Source organism: Archocentrus centrarchus, chromosome 5, assembly GCF_007364275.1.
Source record: "Archocentrus centrarchus isolate MPI-CPG fArcCen1 chromosome 5, fArcCen1, whole genome shotgun sequence".
Taxonomy (NCBI): domain Eukaryota; kingdom Metazoa; phylum Chordata; class Actinopteri; order Cichliformes; family Cichlidae; genus Archocentrus; species Archocentrus centrarchus.
The window spans coordinates 14,955,032-14,979,355 of NC_044350.1; the positions used below are offsets into that span (position 1 = coordinate 14,955,032).

Genomic DNA, 24,324 nt, shown 5'->3' on the forward strand with positions numbered 1-24,324 from the left:
AAAAAAAAAAATTAAATTAAATCACTGACATACTTCTGTATTATAGGGAAAAGTTGAGGGTAACAGTGAATCATGTGACATTATCTGACATATACATTTAATCAGAGACATACGAGTAAAGTGACACCAGTATCAACAGAAAGCAAACAGCTGTTTAAGGCTTTGAACACGTGAACAGACATGAACACGACTGCAGAGGTTTGGCAGCACAAATCTTCCAGGTGATTTTTTTTTTTTAATTTATTTATTTATTTGAACAGCACCGCATTGTCACTGAAAACGCACAGACACTGTAGACTCATGTTTGTTGCTCTACTGTTACACTACCAGTGGTAATAGGACCTACATCAAAACAATGCTGAAGGATGAAGACAAAAAAAAAAATCCAACACATTCACTAAAGAAGTCCAGGCAGTAAACTAAAGACTCCTCAGAGGTAGGAAAATGGTAATGGAGCATTTATCCTTCGATAGTCAATCAGCTAGGGCCCAATGAGGACTGTCTGCAGGAGTACTACTGGTCAATGAAAGCACCAGGATCAGATACAAATCAAGCATGTTACTTCTGATACTAGCAAAACCTGAAGTTGTAATTGGTTCAGTGGCAATAAACTAGTCTTGTATGAGTTGTTTACATCAAAGCAACAAATTTACAGGGTTGCAGGAAATGAAAGGCCACATAGAAAATTAAATGATGTAAAATTGCCCTATACTTCAACCCAGACACCATACTAGAGCCCAGTTTACACTGATTACATTCCAGCTTGTTGTAACCATGAACTTTTCAAAAACACATTTGCATCTCTGATGAACAATATGAGCGCAGCTGCCATTTAATCTGACCGAGGGATGTACTAGGTTGATTAAATTAATTCATAACAAGCGTTTGAGAGCTATGACCATCTAAGCATCGAGCGTATAATGAGCCTCATTAACATTACCCCGCAATTCAGATGTTAATACAGTGTAGAGATACCCATGACACAAAATCTTTGTAATATACACAATGATCATGGTGCAATAACACTTGATACAGAGATGCTTCATATGAGATGAAATTTACAATGACCTGTCACCTCAGTTGTGGTCACGAGCTGCTAACCAAAGAGTCTACGGTCCTCGCTTGTGTCCAATTAATGAAACACACCTTTCACACTCGCATACAGTACAGAGTATACCCAGCAAAGAGGACCTTTCATGTGATATTATCTACAATAAACCTGTATATATTATCTTTAGACATGACTCATTAAAAATTTCCACAATGTCTCTTGAAAACAAAACTAGAAATCTTTAAATACATATATTATTGAACAAAATGAATAAGAGTGATTACTCTTTATCTATTTTATTTATTCATAAGAGAACTTGATCAAAACGCCCGGTCCAACATGAGCCTGGTTTAAAACCACATCACGAGCGAATGCATCCAGATCTAAAAGTGTGAACGCTAATAGTAAAGTAGACCTTCACTCTGTTTCAAATCACTTCAGACAGCTTTGAGGTCAAAATGAGAGGAAAAAACAAAAACAAACAACAGCATAATATTGCAATAACTCACCCCCACTCTCGTCTGGGAATTCTGGGGATATTTGCAGTTTAATTTTAGCAGTGAAGTAAATAAAGAAACAATGTTGCAATATAAAGCAACAGTACTTGAAAGGATGTGCAAAAAAAAAAAAAAAAGAAACAAGTGATGTTGGATGTGCTTAATAGAACACTGTAGCTGCCTGGCCTTTTGCAAATTTGAATGGGACTTACAGACGGGTTCTGTTGACTCAAAATAAAATGGAAAAGTCAAAGAGCTTCAAAAGCTCAAGAATGTAAAATGGGGATAAAATTCAATGAAAATTTGAGTGAATTTGAGTTGGATTTACCCTGAAGCAATCATTTTAGCAGAAGGGCAATTAATAACTAATTAATAACTGTCAGACATGCCAAACTTCAAAGCATCCTGTTGTATCCTGTGCTGGTCCAGATAACATGACAGTGTTGTATCCACAGCTCTCTGCTGACTTTAAAAACCAAAACTACTTCCTCATTTAAAGAAAAATAATTTGCATAAAATAGCAAACAATACTATAAAAGGCAATTTGGTCTTAACTTGTTACACATTAGATAATTTCATTTAAATTGTGCATAACTGCAGAGAGTTTGAATAATGATGAACAATTTATTAATACAGTGTGGAATGAACTTTATTGTATGGAAAAGGCTTTTAGATCTATTTTACAAAACCAAGAAGGTGCAAAAGTTTTAGGGTCCAAATTTGATTAAATACAGAAAATAATGTGATTAGTGTTTAGACAATCATACTGTATTTACAAGGATTCAAACGTACAACATTAGATTTTTCTCTTTCATGCCCAGAAAATTAAACCCATTAAAACCCATGATCCAGTATGAACACTGGCTTATTTCCCTTTAAGAGTATTATACTTGGGGAGTTTCAGGCAGTACATTATGATCTGATTCAGCTTGATTCCTTTCAGTGAGCACAATTTACAATAATATACAGGACTGATAGTCCGTATAGCTGTATTTTTATGAATATTCTTTTAATAATGAGCTCAACTCATCCCTGGGCTTCATTCATTGCTTCTTAGATAATAAATATATTTTGACTGCATTAACAGGATCAAAGCTGATGGAGCTTTCCCTGAAAGTGCCAGTGAGATGAACAGAGACAGTCAGAAGGGAAAAGGCCAGAGCAGGGGGGAAAAAAAATAAAAAGGTAAGGAGATGTATGTTTGTGAGGTCACTACCAGCCTGCGTTATCCCAGGTTTCCTCAGCGGGTTTCGTAGGACTCTTCTTTGTCTTACCATCCGCATTCTCCCAGTTGTTGTCCCAGGCCTCCCAACTCTCTTCCGTGCTGTGTTTGTTATTGGACGCTGCTTCAGAGCCCCAATTGTCCCAACTGTCAGAGCTCTTCTTGGCAGAATTATCTGCAATGGTCCAGCTGTCACTGCTGGGAGATTTCTTTGCCTTTAAGGAACTGTTGCTGCCAAAGGTCTCCCAGAAGTCCCTTGAGACAGGCTGGCTAGAACTACCCTGATATCCCTCGGTGGCATCCATGTTTTGGTAGCTCTCACCAGCAGACCTGAACATAAAGAAATGCTTTTACAGGACATAGTTTACGGCAGTATATCACAAAGCGCTTAGGATTCTGTATCTGAGAGGTTTTATTTAATTTGTATTAAGTTGTTTTTATTACCCATCTTCTTGTTTTCCAGAGAACAGATTAGTCAATTTTGACCCAGCTCCCTGAACCTAAGGAACAGAGAACAATTTATGGACTTTATTTTTCGTTTATTTAAATGGTCAAAGAAAAACCTAAATAAAAACACAACAAATTAAATAAGTACTGATAAGTAACTTAACTACTATAAATCAGTTTTTGCTGAAAAAAATAAATCAATAAACAGACTGCAGATTTCGTTTTAGCAAGGCAGTAATATTAAAATGACACAAAAACAATTTAACTCTTTTACATTATGTACTCACCACCAGAATAAAAGTGGCAGCAAGAAAAACAAAAAATTAAATGCAATTAGTATTGTTCACAGTTAACAACACTGCAAAACCAGTCTCCTTGGAGGTTTACAGCATTGAGGGTAGGAGACCTCCTCTGCAGTTTTTGCATTCTGTTTGTAACAGCAGTGTCGAGGCTGCTGGCCCTCACTCAGGAGACTGGTTTTGCATCAGCACAGTGTGGCAGAGGTCTGCCATTCCTACCTTGTTTGCCAGCCCAGTGAAGCTGACTGCCACTTCATCTAGCAATTTGCCATCTTTCACCTGGATGAGCCAAATTATTGTTAAAAACTAATAGAAACAACAGTCTCTAATGAAATATGTGATGAAGTGTTCATTTTTGATTGTGGAAAAAGCGAGTGTTTTTTTTTTTTGTTTTTTTTAAATCAGCACAGACCATTTAAAAAAAGAAGGAAGAAAAAAGAAGGAAGACAGTAAAGACAGTAAATAAAAGAAGTTAAACTACAGATACATTAAATTAACACTGCCAACTCTACATTAGAAGACAAAAGCACGTTTTTGTCAATCTCTCTCAGTCAGTGGTCTTCACAAAGAGAATAAATCACAATGAAGCATGGTGAAAAAGACCCTCCTCTGTTTGTTAATGTTACAATTTAAAAAGGTCAATTAGCCTGCTGATTCTGGATTTGAATTTATTAAGACCTGTATGCTTTCTTAAAAAAATAAAAGTGACACATCCAGGAGCTGCTCACTTGACAGTTAAAGCTAAGCAGAAGTATCGTGTCAAAAACACTTACCATTACTACAAAAATGGTACAATTGTAATATATGTTCCAAGAATACATGAGTTCAAAAGAAAGAAAGAAAAAACATCAACAGCAGAAGTCAGACACAACAAATCCCCAAAGATAATGAGCTGAGGCTTTCAAATGAAGAGCTCCAGGATGCATTGCTTCGTGTTTACTCTCAGCAGAGAGCCAGTGGTTTTGAGATTGCATTTTGACCTGCATGCAGCCAAAGCCTGCTGGAGCATGACAGCCTTGAGCCTCAACAGCACTCAGAAGACATGTGTCGCACAAATGTTTAGGAAGCTTATGGTACCAAAAAAATAAATAAAAATTTACTATTATCTGGTTGTAGAGAATTTATTGTGGCCAGGGAAGCTGGAGACTTTCAGGTGCAACGGGCTGCAACGATTCATAGAGTAACTCGAATAATTAGATTATAAAAAATCCTCTACACAAATTTGCTGCTTCGATGCTCTGCAGCGCTCAGGTATCTCCGTGTAAATGGAGCGCTTCATCCACATCAGCACCAGTACAGTTCTACATGGTTGTCTTTTTCTTCTTGTGGGTTTAATAACGGTAGACGAACCAGCTTAGAGCTGCATTACCGCCACCTACTGGACTGGAGTGCGTAACATGCGTTTAAAAAAAACCTCAGATTCTAAAAAACTCTCAGTCGCTGCGACGGATTCCTTTGACACTTTAAGTGGATCATCGCTGACATGGTTTGCCACGCCTCCACCGCTCTCTACCATGTTTGTGTGTTGTGCTCGCTGTGCTGAGAATTTCAGCTGTTATTTTTTTCTCTACTTCAGCTTCCAGTTTAACCGCGGTTTACTAGCGAGTGCTACCATTAGCACTAGCGATCGGAAGGAGCCCTTCTCCCTATCATACTTTAATCCCTGATCAGTGACTAAATATAGACCTGCAGTAGAAACGTGTTTAGGATAATGCTTGTGGATACAAAGCATTACAACACTGCTCTATTGCAGCCCTCAGTTTTTCAACATAAAAACTGATAATACAACGACAGCAGTCAGCCGTTGTACATGCAGTCTGTCTGCACAAGTGCAAAGAGGCGGAGCCGGTGCCGGAGACGGCGAGCTCAGATGGAAAGAAGCTTCCAAAAGAAGCTTTTCCCCCAGTAAAGGTTTAACCACCATTAAACCTTTACTGGGAAACAGCCTAAGGTCCTTCAACAACCACCTGATCAGTAAGTGAAGAAAAGAGAACTTTGTAGCTGCTCCATCCACCCTGATTGTTTCAAAACTGCAGTACGGAAGTTAAAATATGCAGATGAACTGTTAATTCGAAAAAAAAAAAAGTATTTCTTATCTGATTACTCGAGTAATCAATAGAATACTCAATTACTAAAATAATCGATAGCTGCAGCCCTAATCTGAACAAAGAATTTGGCTGTTTGAAATGTTTAATGTGCTATAAGCTTGATCCAGTGACAGTTCACACTGACTCACGAGTTCCCAAATAAACAGTTCACAGGGGTACTCTTCTGCAAATCCCACAGCTGAGTCACTGCCTGAGAGACACAAAGCATTTTTATTTTTTCCATCTTTTAATCCGCAGTTTTTGTCATTTAATGTTAGCTGGCAGAAAGCAGATAAACTGGCACAGAGACAGTGGAGAAAATAGCACATTCACATCTGAAGCTGTTTCTCGTCTAAAGCACTGCATCCCCACCACCAAATCAACAACTTCAAACATCAATGTTACCTTTTCTTGAGTAGGTTTGATAACATTCTCATTTATTGTCTGTCCTAACTCAGTGGCCTAGTTGGAAGTCAGAGAGGAGAGTTCACTTGAATGAAACACAGTTTAACATTTGCAGTACTACAAGACACTGAGCTGCTTGTTCTGCAGTAGCATGCAGCCTGAACATTCCCATCCACCATGACACTGAACAAGCACTAGAGGGTGTAATGGTTCAAAACACTGGAAGCTTTTAAGAGTGCGTCTGTAACCAAAAATAATAAAATCTCTTTGTTTCTTACTCTGCATGTTAAATTCTACAGACCAACATCAATGACTGATATTTTTCTCTCACAGAAATGAATCAGATGTTTGCATACCATTGTCCCTCTTCAGCACTGTTAGCAATAAACACAAAAACTGTCATGCATAAAAGTATAACTCATAACCAATGGACATGAGTGAGCAGTACTTCTGTTCATTCCTATGCCACTTGTCCTAAATGTTATCCATATATTCCAAATTCAGATATGAGACAAAATGCCTGTGTAATTAACCAAGCAGAAGCACGAGGAGACAAAAATCACCAACATTTAAAATTTAAAATGTTTCTTTTAGGGTGTTTAAAAACAAACAAAAACAAAAAAAAAACACAAGCAGACAATGCTTTTTAAAATTGTAGATATATATATTAAACACACACATACACACACAAAAGAAGCACCATGCATCTATAAACTGCTTTACCGGTTCTGGGGGCGCTTTATAGCCCCTTAACTAGATCCACAGAAGGCAAAGAGATAGTAAAGTATTCACACGGTTATTGCTTGTAGGTTTATATTATAAAAATATTTACAAGCAAAAGGCATACAGTTTATGTATGCTACTATCATCAAGCAAGAGGGGACTATTTAATATAGTCAAAAAAAAGAGTAAGAAACCTTTAACAGGACCTGTAACAGGCTACTGTGACTTACCTTTAAGGTTGCTTGGTTTGCTAATTTAGTTGTCTGTGTGAGAGGGGAAGAAAAAAGAAAATAATCATTTTACAAAGTTTAAGTTCAATGCACAACATAAATTCTATCAAAGTAAAATACCTTTGTATGACTTAGATTTATAGTTTTGTATTTTTCATTATTTTTATTATGATTACTTTTCATAGATTTTTTAATTTTTGTGGTCTTTTCACGTAGTGTCCAGAGTGGGTTTTGCTTGTTTTGGTTTAGGTTTTGTAGTTTAAAAATGCTTACTTTTACTCTAGCTAAATTATTGTTATATGAGCTGTATTTGTCAAGGCCAGATTTAAGATGTTGAGAACAGAGGCCTGTATTGGTTTTTGTCTTATCCTGGAAACTTGAGGGTTAACTCTGGGAAGCGGTTCACTTCCTACTGGGGTACATCACCATGGTATCTTAGGCTCTGGAGCAGGTTTGAAATTAGATCAACAGGTATGAAATCAATGCCTACAGACCAATCACTTCTCCAGAGAATAGCATCACCAATCCAGGAAGATCCATTGAACCTCAGTGCACAGCTAAGCAGGACGGTCCAAAGTATTTTTTTCCTAATGCAATTTAGATTGACCTTTATTCCTTGTTTTTATTCCTGTTAGCTGCAAACATCAGCAGCTGTATGCAGCTAACAGGAAGCTGTTGTTGGTCTATAAGCATTAATATATGATACTAAAACAGGACACTTTGTACTTGTGGACTCAAATTTGCCAATTCAAAACTGTCATTTAACCCAACATGCATGTTGGACTGTGGTAGGAAGCCAAAGTACCTGGAGAAAAACTACTGCAGGCACAGGGAGAACAGACGGCCCTTAAATTCTGTTTTTATATTTATTCTTTACTTGCTCTCAGACATTACACACCACTGGGGTTACAGCTGAAAAGAATAAAAACTAAAACCATCTCATTCACTTTTAACCATTAATTTAATTGAATGATTAATTATAATCAATCAGATTATAATGGTCCAGAGCTGTGATACTGTTAAGTCTGTTAACTTGTTCAGCATTTTTGATGGCTTTCCTTCCAGCCTTCAAATGGATTAAACTTTATTACCCCGCCCCCCAGATTAGGGAATAGGGTATTGTTTTTTGGGAATGTTTGCCTGTCCGTCTGTCTGTTTGTTAACAATATTACAGCAACAAGTTTTACTGAAAATCTTGTGAACACAATAACTCGAGAACGTCACCTAGGATGCTCAAGTTCACACCATAGAGGGGGCGGGGTTTGTTGTGCCTGGCATCATTTATTAATACAGTGCTCTTTTTCAGTCTTCCTGACCAAAAGATTTAAAGTGCAAACACATTCATACAATGTTTTTAATTCTGTATTTTCTAAAATTATAGTTTTATCTTTGCTTCAGCCACTCTGCCAGTATACTTATCCATGTCTGCGACTGGTCAGATGCTACAAACACCGCTCCTTTCATGTGATCACACTCATAGCTAGATTGATAAACCCTGGGGTAACTTAGCGAGTTGACAACCAGCATTGTGTGTCCACTTAGCCTGATTGCTGATGTCAGGGTAAGTGAATCCAGATAGGGTGCAGGTATTCCAATACAAACGCTTCACTTAAAATCATGTGCACAACTTATTCTCAGTAAGCATATGCACCAAAGTCTGGTTTTGTTGATTTTGTTATCACAATGAGAAAAACTCAATGAATACATTTCCTGTTCATTTTAATTTTAAATTGAATGAGTTGCCCTTTGTTAAAATACACTTACATTATCTTTGGCAATAGAGGCAAACTTGCTAGCTCCGACAGTAAAACTGCTCCAACCCTGCCAAAAAAATAAAAAGTTAACAAGAAGAAATATACAAAAAAAAAAAAAAAAAGTACAATTCAACCAACAAAGGTGTTTCTTGACCTACTGAATAAATAGAAGACATAGCATTGTTCAGGAAATCATCTTCTTTCTTCTCTGGGGTCACTGTGTTGCCAAACCCAACATACCGATTCTCTTGATTCCCACTATAACCACCTCCACTGAAGAAGCAGGAACGATGTTTTTAAAAACATACAAACACAAAAGAACAAGGATTAATAAAGGGAACTTAAATGTACAATAAACAAAATTCAGAACCACAGGATGTCAGACTAGAGCAGCAGGATCTCAAACTTCACACATCCTGGATTTTGTGCACATCCAGGAAGGTTGTTTACACAAGAGCAAATAAATCAAGCTACAGCCCCAAACAAGCATTTTATAACATACTGAATGGGTTTTAAAAAAAAAAAAAAAATTATGCATTATCTTTTGTGCACAAGATGAAGCCTCCAACACTGTCCTCTGCCATCTTGCTTTAGCTTTCATGTTTTTTTAAATATGCAAAGAGGGATTCACATCCACCAACAGCTACAGGACAAACAGGAATGCGATATTCTCTTCCAAGGATGCCATTAATATACACACTATCTTTACATAGTAAACAATAATTTGCTGCTATATTAATGCTCAAAATCTAGTATGCAAAACTTTAAAAACTTACCTCTGATAAGAGTTAACATCATCACTCAGCCAGTCTTCAAAAGCTTTGTCGCTGGATTGAGCCGAGTTCTGTCCAGGTCCTCCAGCGCTAAATTAGAGAAATATAAATTCACTGTTTTGACGCCTGCATCTGGCATTACACATAGCACATTAGCACGTTTAAAATGTCCTTCATTCATACCGATGAGAGGATGAAAGGCTGCTCTTGGGTTGAGGGGACGTCCAATTTCTTGCAGGGGATGTCTCAATGGACCACTCCTTCCCCTCTGCTAATGTTGCAACCTGTCAAACGCAGTGATGATTAAGGGTGAATTCTTCTGATGAACAGAAGAAGTTACTGCAAGCTGGAAAGATCACAAAAATCTCAGCTGGTGGTGACCCATGCTTCAGCAAACTTTTAATGTTAAAGATATCTCTTCATTGAGGATATATTTTAGAACTTGTACTTTAAATCCTCCTGTAAAGTATTTCATTTCGGTTTTTTTTTTGAGTGGGTTAATGAAAAAAAACAAAAAAAACATCAGAAATAATTAACAACTGAACTCTGGGGGTGTGTAGCGCACCTTGTCCCTAAAGAGTGCAGCAGCCTTGCTGTTATATTTCTCCTGTAGAGTCCAGTTTGGGTCATAATCTTCTTGGAGTTCAAGAAACAGGCGGAACTTTCCATTTCCTCCTGCTTTCATTTTCTCCAGCTCAATATCTTTCCACTTGTCCATGGTGACCGAGCGCACAAAACTGCAGATGGGGAAGAAGAAATAAACTGCATATTGTCAGGCTGTAATAAATTCTTTGTGATGATTTGAAGGAATACATTGAATACTCTGGACCGTTTAGCTGCTTGTAAACAACGTTCTTAAAATAATGGAACATATTTGCAAAACTCAAAAAAGATCATTAGATTAAAATTTTTGATTTTTATGCTGAGAACTGTTATCTTACCACAGGAAAGCTTATCTCTAAGTTGAGCATGTCTTCATAGTTTGTTGAATAGCATAAAAATAATAATCTATGTAAAATTCACCAAAAATTCAGACTCAGGTTGAATAAATGCCAAATATCACACAAATGTCACTAATGTTGGTAAAAGACACCATGACTCATCGCCTTCTTTTTACCTCAGATGTACTCCCAGGCCCCTGTGCTTGCCAGAGCACTCGAGACAAATCCAGATGCCATATGTCACACTAACCCACTGAGGGTTAAAAGCACCACACTCAAAACACAGCTGAAAAGAAAAACAGAGGAATAGAAACATGCACAAAAACACTTCCTATTCAATGATATTTTCTGGTGTTAATTTTTCTATTTTGTGCACAGACAAAAAAGCTGACTCATATTTTAACAAAAAAACCTCTGGTGATTGTGTGAAGACTTACATTATTCTCATCTTGAGTTCTCACTTCCTTCAGAACTCTTCTGGTCCTTGGACTGGCCATGATGACTCACACTGAAACACAATTGCAGAGGATCTTCTTAAGCACAACTATAAGAGCAAATGATCAAAATACTAATTAAACCACTGGCAATTAATACCCATCAATCCAACTTCAAGGTGCCAAGCAACTAATAAAATGCCACCCATACCAGACTGGTGTTTCACCCACTGAAATCACAGTCCCACTGGAGTATCACTTTATTTCTGTAATATATTACAGAGGGCAAGTTTAATTTGTGAAAATGAACCAACATATTCAAAGGCTGGATGGCAATCACAAAAAATGTTTTGATGATGAACTTCAAAAGACAGCTGAACCTGCTCCACGGGCAGCAGCCATGCTTGAGATTAATTGTGCCTTGTGTGGAAGCAAATCAGGCTGTAGCCAAGAGAAACTAAAAAAAAAAAAAAAAAGTTGCCGTAAAGGTCAAACCATGAGCTACTGCTGACAAATTGAAAAAGTTTCTATGTAAAAATATTATATATGAAACTTTATAAATGCTTGTTGTTTACAGGAAGCAGGGGTCTAATAGTTCATTCTGAATTAAAATTAAAGCATTAATTATCACTTTTTCTGATGCATTTGGCAGTAAGTATGGACAATGTCGAAGGCTGTTGCAGTTAAATTTTTCCACCCCATTTTACAAACAAGAAATCCCTACAGCCGTTTCATTTTCACAAGGTTATTGTTGACCACGGCATTGAGACACCAGCAAATTAGAACTCTGCCCAATGCACTGAGCAGTGATTACAATAATTCTTAATGCCAGTCTGTGCAACCTCAAACAAACTTTAAGAGATTAATGTAGTAATCACCAGAACACTATGAAAGCACTGACAGTGACACACACATTCAGAATATACAATACAACAATAATCGCTATAAAAGGCACATCTGTTACCAATAACACTGACAACGGCTGAATACGTAATTGAATGTTGTTAATGAAAGTCACACAAGTGCTTCTTCAACTGACTGGTCAAAATGGCCTTAAATACTACATACTTACAGAAGCAGACATTACCTCAGTACCACACCAAAAATAACTCCTAAAGAAATCATACCAATATATCCTGAGATTATATTTGGGGGGGGGCTGCAGCCTATACCAGCTGTCATAAGGCAAGAGGCAGGGTACACCCTGTAAAGGTGGCCAGGGCAGAGCTAACACAGAGGGACAGACAACCATTTACACTCACAATACAATTTAGAATCACCCTATCAAACATCAACCTAACCCTGCTAAGTGCATGGACTGTGGGAGGAAACCAGAGTAGCTGGAGAGAACCCACACAAACACGGGGAGAACATGAGAACACAGAAAGATCCTGGCCAAGGTGGATTTGAACTCAGGACCTTTTTTTACTGTAAGGCAAAAGTGCTAATCACCTCGCCACCATGCTGGACAGACAACAAACAAAAGATTCATTGTTTAAATTGCTACTCCGTGAATCACCACCTTATCGTGGTGGAGGGGTTTGTGTGTCCCAGTGATCCCAGGAGCTATGTTGTCTGGGGGCTTGTCCCCCTGATAGGGTCTCCCACAGCAAATTGGTCCTGGGTGAAGGGCCAGACAAAGAGTGGTTCAGAAGACCCCTATGGAAATGCCAACAGGGCCTCTTTTCCACCGACAGGGTTCTGGAGCTGGTGCCAGCATTTGAACCATTCGGCGCTTTTTCCACTGCAAAAGAACTTGGTGCTCGGCCGAAAAACTGGTTCGACTCCGGCCCCGCAAGCTAGATGGTCTCAAACCAAGAACGCATGACGAAAGCAGCAGAAGGGCGTGACTCTGCTGTCTCAGCGTAAAGTTTTCTACTGCCGTTTCACTCCATGGTTTGTTACATGAGAAAAGTGATGCGGTTTTCACAGCTGTGAATTAGGTTGGGCTATAATGAACTAGCTGCTTTGTATCAGTTCATATAGCATTTAAAAGGGCACAAAGTGTATACTTTTCGACTTTTGCGTCCTTGCTCATAATCACTGTCTGTGTTTACCGCTGTGCTGCACACAGATGCTGCAGTAGTTTGGTTTGGACCGTAAAATGCATTCGCAGCACAAGAAAGTGGAGCATGTTCTCCCACATTTGTGCTGGCTTCGGCTTTTGTGTCCAGACGAGGACCCGCCCACACTCATACGTAAAGGATCCGTTCGCAGCGTGGTGGAAACGCAGTCCCGTTCTTAAGCATTTCGCCGGTTCATTGGAACCGACACCAGCACTGGCACAAAGCAGCACAAGAGAACTGTTTACCCCGCCCAGATAGGATTACCAGGGCCCCGCCCTGGAGAGGGAGCTCGAGGGTGAGTGCCTAGTGGCCGAGCATTAGCCCGTGGTGCCCGGTCGGACGCAGCCCAAAGAGAAGACTTGGGCCCGTCCTCCTGTAGGCCCACCACCCACAGGAGGCGTCGTAGGGGTTGGGGGCAGCGTGTGTCGGGCGGTGGCCAAGGGCTGCTTCCCTGTACCTTTAGGTCAGGGAAGGGGTCCTGACTGTTGTTTGTGCTTATGCGCCGAATGGCATTTTAGAGTACCCACCCTTTTTTGGAGTCGCTGGGTGGGGTGCTCGAGGGTGCGCCATCCGGTGACTCCATTGTCCTACTGGGAGACTTCAACGCTCACGTGGGCAATGACAGTGAGACCTGGAGGGGCGTGACTGGGAGGAAAGGCCTGCCCAATCTGAACCCGAATGGTGTCTTGTTATTGGACTTCTGTGCAAACCACAGTTTGTCCATAATGAACACCATGTTCGAACATAAGGATGTCCAAAAGTGCATGTGGCACCAGGACACCCTAGGTCACAGGTCGATTTTGTAATCGTATCACCAGATCTGTGGCTGTATGTTCTGGACACTCGGGTGAAGAGAGAAGCTGAGCTGTCAACTGATCACCACCAGGTAGTGAGTTGGATCAGGTGGCGGGGGAAGATGCTGGACAGACCTGGCACGCCTAAACGTGTTGTGAGGGTGCACTGGGAATGCCTGGCAGAAGCTCCAGTCCATGGAATCTTCAACTCCTACCTCTGGTAGAAATTCGACAGCATTCCGAGGGAAGCTGAGGACATTGAGTCCGAATGGACCATGTTCCTCAGAGTTGTGGCTGCAAGGTGGTTGGTGCCTGTCGTGGTGGTGACCCCCGAACCAGATGGTGGCCACCGAAGGTGAAGGGAGGCATCAAGTTGAAGAAGGAATCTTATCTGGCTTGGTTAGCCTGTGGGATTCCGGAGGCAGCTGACAGGTACCAGCAGGCCAAGGGGAACACAGCTCGGGCGGTGGCCAAAGCAAAAACTTGGGTGTGGGAGGAGTTCGGTGAGGCCATGGAAAAAGACTTTCAGACTGTCTCAAAGTGATTCTGGTAAACTGTCAGGCGGCTCAGGAGGGGAAAGCGGTGCTCTACTCACACGGTATATAGTGCAGGTGCAGTGCTGCTGACTTCAACTGAGGCTGTAGTCAGGCAGTGGAAGGAATATTTTGAGGACCTCCTGAATCCCACTGACACGCCTTCTGTAGTGGAAGCAGAGTCTGGGGTTGAGGGGGATGACTCGCCCATCACTGGGGGTGAGGTCACTGAGGTGGTTAAACAACTCCTTGGTGGCAGGGCCCCTGGGGTGGATGAGATTTGCCCTGAGTTCCTGAAGGCTGTTGTAGTGCTGTCTTGGTTGACATGCCTCTGCAACATTGCATGGAGATCTGGGGCAGTGCAACTGGATTGACAGACCAGGGTGGTGGCCCCCATTTTTAAGAAGGGAGACTGGAGGGTGTGCTCCAACTTTCGGGGGATCACACTCCTCAGCCTCCCTGGTAAGGTCTATGCCAGGGTGCTGGAAAGGAGGATCCGTCCATTAGATGAACCCCGGATCCGAGAGAAACAATGCAGTTTTCGTCCTGGTCGTGGAACGCTGGACCAGCTCTTTATCTTCTCGAGGATGTTCGAGTGTTGAGGTGGTTCAGGCATCTGACCAGGATGCCTCCTGGGCACCTCTTGGGTGAGGTGTTCCGTATGTGTGCTTATATGTTTAATCCCACACTCCCCTAAAAGCCCATTCTGAGCCACTAAACCCCCCCCACCAAAAAAATAAAAAATTCTTGACATAGTTTCCCATTGAAGGCCGTGAAGATGAGTTGTAAAAGAAATTGCGGACAATTAGTCTTTTTGATTAACTAATCCATCCATGATTAGTTAATAGTTTAAAGATGCTGATGTTACATAACAGTTTCTGTCAAAGGGTAAACTAGACAGCTGAGCTGAGCTTAACTTGACAGAAAACCTAGCAAGTCTAACAAGCTTAGCAAGTAAGTCTGAAAGTATTTGACATTCCCAACTTTTCTGGAACCAAACTCCAAAGCTCCAAGCACACAAAACATTACCTGAGATATTCTCATACATAAGTATTGTTTAAAATGATAATATTCTCACTTATCAAAATACTGTCACATTCAAGTCGTCCTTTATAAACTGAAATAGGTTGAGCATTTCCTTTTTAAACATTTTCTTTTATTATAACTCCTTTTTCTTTCCCCCTTTAACTGTCACCTTTTACACTACAGCAGGCACATCAAACTCATTTTGCATCATGGGTCACATACAGCACACTTTGATCTTAAATGGGCAGTGTCAGTGTAAAGAAGATTAACTATGCATTTAATCTCTTATCTTAACATAAGAAAAGCAAAGGCAGTTTCAACAGTGCGTCCCAGTTTTTCTACATGATAAAGAAATGCTACTGTAGTAAAGAAAGTAGTAGATTAGATTAGTAGTAGTTAATTGCTTTGGTGTAGTATGAATGGCCACAGGGGAAGTTTTTATCTATAGGAAAAGCTCTAAAACGTATGAAAATACAGTTAAAACTCCTTCACTTGTTCAAAAGCTGTCCAGTGGGCTGATTCTGGCCCCCAGGGTCTTATGTTTGACACCTCCACACTAGAGCTAACAGGTAAACATTTTAGGCCACTTTATCATGGTCTTTAAACGCTGCTACTTTTATCGGTTCACTTTACAATGAAGTCGGTTAGTCCCTTGATCTGCAGTTTAATCTGCCTTTGTGGTCTTGTACTTGGGTGAGAAAGTCTGAAGTTCGGTTCTTGCAGTGATTCCTGTCACATCTTTGACTTCTGAATTCTTGTCTTCAGCACCGGTTAGTTGCGCTTTGTGGGTGGATTGTGGGACAGGTGCCTCAATGTATTATTTATTATTTATTTTAATAAATGTTGCATTAATCGAGTGTGTAGCTCCACTCAGTGACTCAAGTACCACATCATTCCCACCCTTGCCGATTGCCTTGCGTGGTGTCTTACTGAAAGTGGTGGAAAACTTGTCTAATTTCTTCTGCTTTCAGCAGGACCTGATCTACGGACCCGTTGCTCTGACCTCCCACCTCATGAAGACCATGTAAAAGGATAGGATGGTCCTTAGCCATCACCACACCCAGGTGAGCTCTGCACTAGACCCACTGTAGTTCGCCTGTTGACCTGGCATCGGGGTGGATAATCCTGAATGCCAGCAAGACCGAGGAGCTTGCTATTGTTTTCCAAAAGAAACCTTCCCCTCACAAACCAGTGAACACCCAGGGCTTGGTCACTGAGATAGTGGACTCCTTTAAGTACCTGGGTGTTCACCTCAACAATAAACTGGACTGGACAGACAATACTGACACTCTCTACAGGAAAGGCCAGAGTCTGATGAGGTCCTTCGTTGTGCACAAGGCTCTACTTCTGACATTTTACGACACTGTGGTGGTTTCTGCAGTGTTTTATATCATAGTGTGCTGGAGAGGGGGCGGCATGGACAGAGACATGATGAGACTGAACAAACTGGTTAAAAGAGCCAGCTCTGTCCTGGGCTGCCCACTGGACTCCATCGAGGAGGTGGACAGCTAGGCAAGCTGACATCCATCATGCTCAATCCCTCCCACCCCTGCACCACACTGAAGTCCGTGAGCAGCTCCTTCAGCACAAGACTTTTACATCTCCAGTCCAGGACTGCAGATCATTCCTGCCAACAGCCATCAGACTATACAATCTAACACAATAACGTCCACAGAAATACAAGAAACCATATCACATATCAATGCACAACATTTTATGTATATTTTATTTTGTTCTGTTTTGTTGTGTTTTGTAATATTTTGTATATTTTTGTTGCATTATTTTGTGATTTTTGTCGTGCACAGTGACACAGTGGTTAACACTGTTGTCTCACAGTTAGAAGGTCTGGATTTGAATCCACCTCGGCCCGGGCCTTCCTGTGTGGATTTTGCGTGGGTTTTCTCCGGGTACTCCTGTTTCCTCCCATAGTCCAAAGACATGCACTTAGTGGGATTGGGTTAATGGTGATTCTAAATTGACTTGTGAATGTGGAAGATGATGTATGTTGTATTTTTGTTTGTTGCTCTTGTTTTCTGCACCTTGTGTATTGCTGCTGTAACAGGTGAGTTTCCCCACTGTGGGATTAATAAAGTCCTATCCTATCTCCCACTGTGACTTCACAACACTTTGCCCTCTCTTTCAGCATCAGTGTCTCTTGTCTCCAGATCTCTTGGTGATGCCATTACGGCTGAGATTGCCTAACATAACCCCCCTCTCACTTGATTACTTCATCAGTATTTGAGAGCTATCTGAATGGGGGGGGGAGCCTGACATCTGCCCTAAAGACCGAAGATGCTGCTTATAAACTTACAATTTTACGCTGTTTAATTACTCTCAGTAAGGCCTAAAAGCAAACGGCTACAACCATCTAATTATGAGTAACATGTGGGGATGATACTGATTTCAGCCGCTGTGAAGTTTTAGCCGAGGCGCAGACGTGTCAAAGCTCCGAGAGAAACAAACACTACCGCCCCCATACATCGACTTTATCTGGATGTTTCACAACAAAGGCCTAAAGGTTTAGTGACGGTTCTGCCACGTCTTGCTTTGACTAATGGCTCACAGCCCATCTCCAAACAGGGACATCACAGATGATCACATTAAACGAACTGACGAGATTAATAACAGCACCAGCGGCGTTAGCTTTAGCGGGAGCTATCTTACGCTAACTAGCCCGTTACCTGTCTGCGAACGATGAATGACCAAGGAGCTGTTCCCAGAGTCCGCTGATAAACTCCGACCTTTCTCCTGTCGCGGAGGGGCAGCAAATGCTGGTAAATCACAGACTGCGTCGGGCACGGAGAGGACCGTTTTCGAAGACTGCTGATGTTAAACGCCGGTAGCCATGTTCCTGTTTGCATACGTTGGCAATGCAATGCATCATGGGGCCCGATTCCTCTTCTTCGTTTAAATTTTAATTGGTGGCAGCACACCAGTTTCAGTCACGTTGCTGCTGTTTGCTGGACTGGAGTGTGTGTTTGTCTTTTTCAGTCAATTACCCCCGACAATACATTTGTAAAAGAAAATGCACAAATAAAAGGTCACAATTCATCACAGTGTTATTACTGTCTGAGCAAACTTACAAACTCATATAAATCAAAAACACTTAAATACTATATGTCAAATTATTAAAATAATCACCAAATTGCAGTGACGTGAGTCTTTCTGATTAATGAAACATGAATTTTAGTAGTTTGTGCTCCACTGAGTGTGTTACAGGCACAGTCTGCTTCTTTGCTATCACAAAAATATGCAGCTGACTTCTTTCTCATTGTTTTCAGCTGTACTGCCACAAATCTTGTTAAAGTTGTCTCCCTCGATAAATATCAGAAAAATACTTCCTGCTATAGTGAACAGGACTGCTTTTTCTCTAACAGCAGGAGTAATGAATTGTGGCAAATTAAACTTATACTTTTTAAGAATTTTGCTTGATATTATATGCCCTCTGCCATACAATCAATCTTTTTCCCTGTTAGACAACACACATTTCCATATGCTGAACATATTCAGAATAACGGTTTGTCAACATTCCAGCTGGTTAGGTATTTCTCAGTATCACATCTCAAGGCAGAACTGTCATAAATTTGCATATTGGGAATAAAATCTGGAGTCCAAACACATGCACTTAGTGGGGTCAGGTTAATTGGTGATTTTAAATTGTCCATAGGTGTGAATGTGAGTGTGAATTCTTGTCTGCCACTCTGTGTTGGCCCTGCAACAGGCTGGCAACCTGTCCAGGGCGTACCCTGCCTCTTTCCCTATGACAGCTGGGTTAGACTCCAGCTCCCCATGATCCTGAAAAGGATAAAGAAAAGAAAATTGCTGGTTTTTAAAACCAGGGATGACAGTATATATATACTGGCACTGATAATAGCCATAATGACATTTAGAATATGACATACTAATAAAACACAATTAATAATAATGTAATAATGTAGCTGTTTTGTATGCCAGTTTGTACAGTTATGGTTACATACTTTCTCTTCCCTTCCTTAAATTCTTATTTGTAATTAATTTGCCTAAAAATGGGACAATTAACAATGTCCCTTTTTTTCTGCTTTCAGTGGACCACATACTGGAAAAGGCTCTGTTGGATTAAGGTGATAACGGTGTGACAGTTCATGATTGTGTCATGCCCACCCTACTTTCCACCTCTGTTGTATGTAAAACACATTGAAAAGGTTCCATGCCATGCTTCCTAAGTGTATTTAATTATTTAACATGTTATCCATGGTTAAAATTGGAATATTCAACTAAAATCATCAATATTTCTTTTTGTTTTCTGCTAAAGACCATAACCAAAAGTCTTATAGGCAGCTCAGCAGCCAGCTCTTAATGATGAAAAATTGTACCTTTGCTTCTGTGCGTTTATGCAACATCTATGTCGGACTGCTTGCAAACATTATTTATATGTTTACCTCAGACAAAACATTTAAAATTATGACTTTTGCCACTGGGCCATGCACATTTATCATTTTACTCCATAAAAACACAGTGTTTCTGTCATCAGACTTTACCAAAAAAGATTTTAAAAAAAAATGCAAACACCCCCCCAAAAAACTGTGTTTATTTAACACACTACTCATTTCTTTTTCTTTGTTTCTAAATGATGAGGTTAAAATAAATGGATATAATACCAATCAGAACTGTGGCAGAAAACCGCAGGGGGAGAGATAAGGTCAGCTGTGAGAATGAGATTAAAGTGCATTCTGCACTGAAGGTATTGCACTGTTAAATAACTTTGCCCTGCATGTGTTCATGCTCTTTAACCAGTGCTATTAGCTGCTCTTATCTGATTTTAAAAAAGAGAGAAAAGTATAAAAGGCGTCTTACTGCAGCTGGAGAGCCGCAGTCTGGACACTGACCTGTGCATCAACATGAAGAAGTCATCGAGTTTGAAAATACGCCTTCCAATGCTTGTGTTAGTGTTTGAGGTTATCATCATAGCTCTTTATGCTGTGTTTGTCACTTATGATGAAAATGCTGATGCTAAGCTGCAGAACAATGAGACCAACCCCATGGATAACTCCCTCTATCGTGACTACCCCTACTTTGCCGATGTGCAGGTGATGATCTTCGTAGGCTTTGGTTGCCTGCTGGCTTTTTTCAGATTCTACGGCTTCGGTGGGATGGTCTTCAACTTTCTCACAGCTACATTTGCAATCCAGTGGGCAATCCTGATGCAAGGCTTCTTCCAGTTTTACTACGATGGAAAAATTCACCTGGGGGTGATCAATCTGGTGAATGCAGAGTTTGCCTGTGCTGTGGTGCTCATCTCCTTCGGGGCTGTGCTTGGGAAGACCAGTCCTGTTCAGCTCCTGGTCATGGCTTCTCTTGAGATCCCTATCTTTGCTGTGACAGAGTGGGCTATAACGAAATACATTCGGATCAATGATGCAGGTGGCACTATTCTTATTCATCTATTTGCCTGCTATTTTGGTCTAGGGGTGACATTTGTGCTCTATCGGCCAAGTCTGAATGATGGACATGCTAAAGAGATCACTAGTTATCATTCAGATATCCTGTCAGTAATGGGAACCCTTTTTCTCTGGGTATTCTGGCCTTCATTCAACTCTGCTCTTACATTTAAAGGCGATGATCAGCACAGAGCAATACTCCACACCTTCATAGGTCTCTCCTCATCCACTATAACTGCTTTTGCACTCTCTGCGCTATTCAATAAGAGAGGCAAGCTCACAATGGCCGATATCCAGAATGTGACTCTGGCAGGCGGTGTGACTGTTGGGGCTTCTGTGGACATGATGATTTCACCTGTAGCTGCATATGCCCTGGGCGTCATGGGCTGTACTGCCTGTTTCTTTGGTTACAAGTACCTGAGCCCCTTTATGGCTCATCGCATGAGGATCCAAGACCAGTGTGGTATCCACAACCTCCACGGTCTGACTGGCATCATATCGGCCACAGCAGGGATCTGCGCCATCCTGCTCGCCACTGAGGAAACCTACGGGCCCAGCTTGTACCAGACCTTTTCCCATCGTGCTCCACCTGAGGGAGATCCACAGCTGCTTGAGCTGCAGAAGCTGATTCCCGGACTGAACCCGGGCTTGGGCCGCACTGCACAGGAACAAGCGCTGTACCAGGTGGCAGCTGTCCTTATAACCATTGCAGCCTCTGCAGCTGGTGGTCTGCTCACCGGACTGGTCATGAAGTTTCCCTCATTGGCATCGCCGTCTGATGAAGACTGCTTTGATGATGAGCTTTTCTTTGATATGCCCTCTGACTTTGCCAGTATAGAACTCCTAAAGGGCCCCATAACCTGTGAGGAAAAGGGGCAAATGACTCCTATGGACACCAAAGCATGAGCTCTTATTCTTTATAAGAATTTTTCTTTAAAAAATTAAAATACTGCCATTTCAAATTATATTACCATGTAGATATTTGCACTTCAGTGTTTTCAGTGTCGCACGAGTGAGAACGATCATTATACCTGTTGAAGTGATTAAAGTGATCTTTTTGGATTTCTTTGTCAAATGCTCTTCATACCGTACTGTTTTCTTTTAGTGTTTGCACAGAAATATAATAAAATAAGAAGCTTTGTTTCACATTAGTTATTTATTTTTATTTATAATTAATGTGTGAAGACAGGTGTATACATGCCACCCATCAGCTCCTCTATGTGTCATATTTTACAGAATCCACAAAGCAGAATGGAAACAGAAATGAAATGACTTTAATCATTGAATTATTATGTGTACAGTATATAAAAAAGTTTTCTGAAATAGCATAAACATGAGATTTTCAACACCATGATGTTGTTAATGATTTCAAACAACACTATCACTGTTAAACTTTGACACTATAAGGTGTATAGATCATCTCAAAGATACTGAAACACTATCCATATTGAAATCTGTCATTGTTTTACAGAGTCAGATTCAACTGTCAATGACCTCAAAGATACAAAAGTCCCATCTGTATTACAGTCTGACACTGCTTTTCAGTCAACAGACCCAAGTATGGTCTACTGTTGAATCAATGAGCACATGCAACAACAAAGTCTCTGTATTTCAAAGCCTGAACAAAAGAAAATCCACCTCAACTGATAATATGCAAATAAATGAGCTTATGAGAAAACAAAAAGATGTCTCCTTTAATGAAAACAAGTCACTGTGAATTTTAAAGAAATTCATCATCTAATGAAAATTTCCCATGTTACAATAAATTTTATGTGTTTGTTGTGTGCATATGTTATATGACATTAAAAATGATATTGGCTCTACTTTTTAAAAAAAAAAAAAGTTTTGTTTGAAGATTTGAATGTGTTAGTCTCTGGAAAAACATGCATGAGTTTATGTTATCAGCTGGACTTTGACTTTGCTTTCTCACTATATGTGCAAGGCTTACAGTATATGCAGTTACAGCTGTTTCATGTGAAACCTAGAACTGTGATTTTTCACTCACGTAACAATGAGAGTGTAACAAAGCTCGTGTTAGTTTACTATGCTCAAAACTACTCTATGTCAGACAACAGGCCATGCTGGTCCACAATGCCAAGCATTTCAAAGTGCCTTTTTATCTGGGCATCATGGATTTTTGTTGGTGGTGACCAATGTGAAGCAAATTATATGATAAACAACATATTTACAGGAAATAAGACATTTGTCCCAGATAAGCCAAGATTACTGAGAATGTAAGCAAGTACTTCAAACCTGGTTTTACACAAGTAAATTTAAAAATAGATATCCAGTCTAACAATATGATCATTTCCTGTTTATTCAAGATAAATACTATAAAACATTGAGCGTCTGCGATACTGCTGTCTCTAACTATAATCACCGGCTTTATGCCAAAACTCTCTAAAGGCAATACAAATTCTTCTGAGTTTATTATGTCAGTGAGCCCAGAAAGATTACAATTGAAAGGTAAGCATGTCTTGCTTTGATTACCTGTAATAATGGGCATGCTTTTGTTGCAAAGGTTAACTACATCACCAAAGTGTCTTTTATGAACTGATAGGCTGGAGACAATGCCTTATCTAATCATCAACTGTTGCTTTGTACACTGTATTTTATCAAGCACACAGTGCTGGCACAGGCTTTAATGCTGAGTTGATCTTCTTTATGGAAAATTCCTTATCTTAAAATTGTGTGTCGTGAACATATGTAGTAAATTATATTTTCCTACAGTTTTCTCAAGAACATCATATCACTGAAACCAAAAGTTCTTTGAGATTTTACCTCCTAACAATTGGTGGAGTATCATGAGACCACCGTGACGAAGATTTCACTTCAGATTCAGGTTAGTTTAGTCACCTCTCTTTAAACCTACTCTATTTACACTCTGACTAACTAAAATAACATTAACAAAAAGAACAAAAGAGTCCACAGCCAAACCAGCAGCTCTGTGAGGCTGGATTTAGTCATAGGTGTAGCCTCCAAAGTGTTCAACCTGAGCTGTCCTTCTAATACACTCATTGCTAATCTTGTCTATTCTGGTCACTTCCAATAAAAATCTAAGCATCTTCAACTCTGCCAACTCCAGCTCGGCCTCCTGTCTTTTTGTTAGCACCACCATCTCCAGAACAATCCATCATAGGAGGTTTTGCTATCATCTTTTATTTTTTTCCTCATTATATTTTTATTGACATTCAGCATCCAGGAAATCTATATACATCTATTTCCATCAATGTTGCCATGTATCTGTCTGAATGTCCCATTTTTTGGAGAATGTAAAGATAAAATTAAGATAAAAAAAAATACAGAACTACAAAAAAAAGGGGGGGTAATAATAACACAATGAACTACCAAGAACATGAACACTTGAGGAGAGGGGGTGGTTGCTTTTGTGAATCGTGCATTAAATAAAGTTAACCAAAGTTGTATCAGGCCTGCGTGATATTATATAGTCCATCCATTTCTCCCATTGTGAATCAAATAGATCTGTCTTATGATTTATTTCTGCAGTTATTCTCTCCATCCTGTATATGTCCATTATAATGCCCATCCACATATTCAAAGTTGGGCTTTCCTGAGTGAGCCATTTTTTGCAAATAGCCTTTTTACCAGCCACTAGTAAGATATT

General features: G+C 40.2%; 1 protein-coding gene and 1 pseudogene across 2 annotated transcripts; one reads left to right on the plus strand and one right to left on the minus strand.

Annotated features, from left to right (window-relative positions):
* Positions 1-2,179: 2,179 nt before the first annotated feature.
* Positions 2,180-18,157, minus strand: arfgap1 (ADP-ribosylation factor GTPase activating protein 1). 2 transcript variants are annotated; one of them, XM_030728991.1, is made up of 13 exons: positions 17,964-18,157; positions 10,867-10,937; positions 10,606-10,715; positions 10,054-10,225; positions 9,672-9,772; positions 9,492-9,578; positions 8,874-8,988; positions 8,726-8,782; positions 6,962-6,994; positions 6,009-6,065; positions 3,736-3,795; positions 3,215-3,270; positions 2,180-3,100 (listed from the first exon to the last, which is right to left on the minus strand). In XM_030728991.1, the coding sequence occupies exons 2-13, from the start codon at positions 10,924-10,926 to the stop codon at positions 2,761-2,763; spliced, it is 1,248 nt and encodes a 415-aa protein (XP_030584851.1). In that variant the 5' UTR covers positions 10,927-10,937; positions 17,964-18,157; the 3' UTR covers positions 2,180-2,760. The 2 variants fall into 2 exon arrangements, with proteins under 2 accessions (XP_030584851.1, XP_030584852.1); XM_030728992.1 differs by lacking the exon at positions 6,009-6,065.
* A 2,002-nt stretch (positions 18,158-20,159) lies between these two features.
* On the plus strand, positions 20,160-21,605 carry LOC115779929 (ammonium transporter Rh type B pseudogene; annotated as a pseudogene).
* The last annotated feature ends 2,719 nt before the right edge of the window (positions 21,606-24,324 follow it).